Raw genomic sequence first — 5000 nt, 5'->3', positions numbered from 1 at the left:
CCCCATTTGAATCGTTATCAATAGAATAGGATTTAGTGTTCTTATCGTTTGGATTTATAGGGTATTGTTAACGCGCAAAGATGCAGGGAACGGAGGGGAGGCTGTGCACGGGATGCTGGAGGTTAATGCTGCTGTCATGCATCATGTCTCTTCACTCAGTTCCTCTATCTGTCTATGGTAAGACATTTTATGTTACTTTTTCACTTCAACCAGACCAATACGGAATGTATTCAGCAGTTTATTAGCACACCATGCCCTCTTTCTGGATGGAGTATAGGCTATCTAGTCTACTATAACGTGAGCCGTACCTAAAACACCCCCACAGCACAACCAAAAAAAGAGGTCAGTGAGTCTTCATTTGTAGGTTAAGGAGCTGACTTAAGGCTGTGCCAACATGGACCACTGCACTGTCAACATTTTCCTATTGAAACAAATTAATATGTTGTAATTTAGTCAACTAGCCTACTGTATAGCCACTGAAAAGCATTTACATTTATTTATTTTCTTTCGAGGGACAAATTGAATGGGGGCAGTTGGATTTTTGGAGAACCATGTGTGCCGGTACCATCATTTGACAGTCAGCAGTGACCCAGTGGTTGAAGGTTCCTATCAGTGGAACTAGGTAATGCAGTCAACTATGTCCCCCGAGGCTCCTTGCTGCCACTATGGCCATGATGGAGCCCCAGCCACACAAAGGCGAGGATTACTGCCGGGGGTCCCTGGTGAATTATGCATGAGGCAATCTGAACGGACATTCTGATACACACAGCCCCATCGGCTTGGGGGGAAAAAATTAGTAAACATAAATAGCCACAGAGGGCTCTCTCTCTCATCAGTTCCTTCTCTCTTTGTCTGTGGAAATCACTGCACATAACTGGCTACATTACTGTCAAATTAATACGCAGGCGAGTATGGCCCATGATGTATAGGCCCAATCAATGTGGTGTGGCATAACCTGGTCAAACCCTTTCATGTCATTGAAATTGGTCGGCATTCCTTTCTTGCCTTTTTTTCTGTCTGATTCCAACTGGTCACAGCTGCTTGGATGCTGGATGGATGATGTTGATGCAGAGGTTGTGTAGACTATCAGATCTAAATCCCTTACTTTCAGGAAGCCAAGAATGCAGTGTGTGTTTTTTCCCCGATCAACATTACTATAAGCCAGTCAAGAATGCCCGCCTGTCAAGAATGGTGTGCTGTATAGCCGTTTCCAATCCGTTTAAAGGAGATCTGCTTGTGAACTGCCACTCAGCCTGCAAGACATTCAGGTTACTTTTTACCCAGTTGCACAGAAAAAAAACAGGTTGCCAGCTATAGTGCAAAAATTGGCATTCTGTCAAGCAGCAGCATCACAATCAACATTGAGCCCCCCTTCCCCCAACCACACACACACACACACACACACACACACACACACACACACACACACACACACACGCGCGCGCACGCACGCACGCACACACACACACACACACACACACACACACACACACACACACACACACACACACACACACACACACACACACACACTCATTATCCTCGCTTCACCAGTGGACTGTGGAAACGGCAGCTTGCTCCACGTCTGTGAACACGATTGAATATAGACAAGACTCAGATCCCTTTACTGACAATATCATAATCTATGGGCGTTCACTGTATGACACCAATGGCCTACATGATATGCCCCAGTTTCTCCCTTCCTCCATGCATGGCTGATGGTTATGCTGAAGGTGGTGGATCAGTGAGTGACCAGGAGTAATTGCGGCCAAGGTTCATTTATATCTATCATTGGGTTTATGGCCCTCAAAGTATTGCCTATATGGATACCTCTCCTCTTCTCTCTTCTCCTCTCCTCCCACCTTTTCTACCCTTCCCTTTCTCTACTACTTCATCCCCATCCTTTCTCTGCACTCTCTTCCCATTATTCTCTTCCTCTGTCTGTATTCTACTCCACCCCAACTCACTGCCTCTCTCCACCTTGCTCTCCCTGGCCCGCTGACACATATCTGTTAGCTGAAAGATTATCTTTGATGTGATACGATTTAATCTTCAAGCCAAATCTCTCCAACCTGCCGTTTAAGGGATTTTAAGGGGAAAATCCAGTCAGATTGAGAATGTATAAACTTCAAGTTGTCTGTTAGCCGTGATTGATATAGAAGTACGCTTTTGGCCAGTGTCTTAATATCTGTCTTCTTGTGTTCTTTAGAACAGTGCTGTAATGCAGTGGTTCCCGAAGGCCAAGGGACACTGGTGTGCCGTTTGACAAATCCATGTGTGCCTTGGGATTTTGTGACAAGTGCACATTATTATTATATAACAAAAGGTTATGATTACTTTACTTTATATATATATATATATATATATATATATATATATATATATATATATATATATATATATATATATATATATATATATATATATATATATATATATATATATTTGTTACTATATCTTTACTTTTTGCGCATTCATTTCTCAGTACAGAGGCACACTCTAAAGAGGCATACCCTAAAAGAATATTGAAAGTTGTGCGTGTTTCCCAAACTATTTCCAATGGGTGTAGTCCAGTATTTCCAGATACTATCCCACTCTTACATTAGTCATTCAGCTGGTCATAGTCATTACTCATGCAAGGTGCATTTCAAGCAGTCATTGTGATGAAATCATTACTGGTAGTTATAAATACAGGATACAGGATTCTCTGTTTATTGTTTAAGCTGCAATCCAGCTGCTGGATTGTCCTACATGGGATTCAAACGTGGTTCTCCCGCACAAGAGACCAAATTTCGACCACTCTGCCGATAAGGAATATGAACTAACTTTGATATGAGGTTCTGAGCAGGCAACTTTTAACTTGGTGTTGAGGGCTCAACATGAGTCATTAGTGAATTGAAAGCATGGTTTTGCATATTGCAGCTACAGTATGCAGTAGTTTAGCTTACTGGACCGCCAGGACAATAGATCTGCTATTTTCACTATTTTTGTACAACACCGTCGTGTGACGAAGTATAACATACCACCTAAGTGGCTAATCTGGATTATTTGATTAATTGAAAAAGTAATCGTAATTCTAATAACTAAGAAGATAATGGAGAGTTGCAGACCTGAGCTGAGCTTAATTATTGAAAATCATAGAATATTTGTGGAACTTTTTTGCCTATAATGACATGCCTTTAAAATGGCTTTGCAGCTTTGGTAAATAAAATGCATTGACAGCCCATAGAATAAAGAATAAATAGTTTTGCGTACAACAGTGTTGTTCACCAAAAATAACAGATTTTCAACATACACAAAATGATTTTCAACAACAAAAAAACTCCCATCACATTTTCTTTAGCTTGTTCTTGGCGAGTGATACTGTCGTACAATGCAGTATAAATTCTACTCAACTAAGATATCGGGTCCTCACGTACAGAGTTAAGGGACAAACAGACAGTAGATATTATTATCATTATTATTACTAGACCATACCCGTAGGGGAATATGAGCACCCAACGTGTGCAGTTTGGCTTATGCGCTGAGAACAGACAGTAACAGGGATCGAAAGTGAGTTTGTACTGTGTAGTGGAGTGGTTCGCAAACGTTTTTATGTCAAGGACCCCCAAATTGACACTTGTTAGCCCGCGGACCCCCATTTGAAAAGATATGCCAGGGACCCCCATAAGAGCGTTTTTTTTTAAGGCTCTAGCAGTGAATCTCAACCATTTTAATTTCAAGGACCCCCAGTTTGACATGCATTAGGGCTATGGACCCCCATTTAATGGCATTTCTATGTCTTGGACCCCAAGTTATATAGTAAAGTCCACGGTACATGCTCCCGTCGCGAACACACACACACACACACACACACACACACACACACACACACACACACACACACACACACACACACACACACACACACAGAGATCGTCCAGCGCGTTTGTTTAGATCCAAGTGATTATCAATGATAGCGGCTACACCAGGCGCGCGGATCTCTCTCTATCTCCCCCTCTCTCCCCCCCCCCTCTCTCTCTCTTTCTTTCCCCTCTCTCCTCTCTCTCTCTCTCTCTCTCTCTCTCTCTCTCTCTGTCTCTCTCCCACGCTCTCGCTCTCTCTCTCTCTCTCTCTCCCTCCCTCGAGCCGCGGTGTATGCGTTGACACGCATATAGGCCGCGGACCCGTCCACCCCCCCCCCACCACACACACACACACACACACACACACACACACACACACACACACACACAGAGAGAGAGAAGAATGTTTTCTGTGTAAACGTGCGTAAATGATGTCACCGTGTTTCTGTTGAGCAGTTGATGTGCTGCGGTGAACGGAACGCACTCGCGGTCTCGCAGTCTGAATGGAATCATGTGTCTCGGTGTTGCGGTGTTGCCATGTTCGCTTATTGTAAGCGCTTTAGTGGCGATATTGGTGGTGTTGTGTTTTGGCGTTGGTTGTGAAAGTGCAGGTGGGTGTGGGGACGCGTTGTGAGCTTGTAGATCGGCTGTTTTCCAATAGGCAAGGTATATGTGTGAAGGCGCTTCGTTTGGCCTTCTTTTGATAGACCTCGTTGCTTGTAGGGTTCGTTTGGTTTGGCCTTGTTTACTGCTTGTTTCTCTCGCGAAACCTGGCAACGACGCATGCGCAGTTTGATCAAGAGTCCCCCCAACCAACGACCAACGAAGACTCCGCCGTGAGGTTACTAGAATTATAGTAGGATAACAGACAGTAGATCGTATACATCACTCTATGTATGGCACATGCTTCCAAAAAGGAAAAGACAGGAAAAGGAAAACGTGCTATATGACCCTTGATGGTAGATCTAGATATTATCTGCCTCATCTGCAGTGAACGCTCATTTGGAATGTCCTCCCACCTGGATGTGCCACTTACTTACCTACCTTACGTAAAACATTGGCTCATTGCTGTCAGCCGGCCCTCATTAGCATAGGAGGCAATGGGCTTGACCCCACCAGCTGCTGGTTTCTAAAAAAAAAACGGGTTCTCTACTT

The 5000-nt window shown here is 43.7% G+C and overlaps 1 protein-coding gene across 8 annotated transcripts in view; it reads left to right on the top strand.

The window, feature by feature from the left end:
• The window catches only part of cspg5a (chondroitin sulfate proteoglycan 5a), a 46729-nt gene that overhangs the window by 260 nt on the left and 41469 nt on the right, over window positions 1-5000 (top strand). For all 8 annotated transcript variants that reach the window (XM_084052892.1, XM_084052890.1, XM_084052888.1 and 5 more), the window contains exon 1: window positions 1-177. This exon is cut by the window's left edge and continues 260 nt beyond it. In XM_084052892.1, the coding sequence (XP_083909018.1) occupies window positions 81-177 (97 nt within the window). In that variant the 5' untranslated portion in view covers window positions 1-80. The remainder of the gene's footprint in view (window positions 178-5000) is intronic.

This window comes from Gymnoscopelus microlampas (genome assembly GCF_963454915.1).
Source record: "Gymnoscopelus microlampas genome assembly, chromosome: 3".
Lineage (NCBI taxonomy): Eukaryota > Metazoa > Chordata > Actinopteri > Myctophiformes > Myctophidae > Gymnoscopelus > Gymnoscopelus microlampas.
This window is presented reverse-complemented; position numbering and strand designations above follow the sequence as displayed.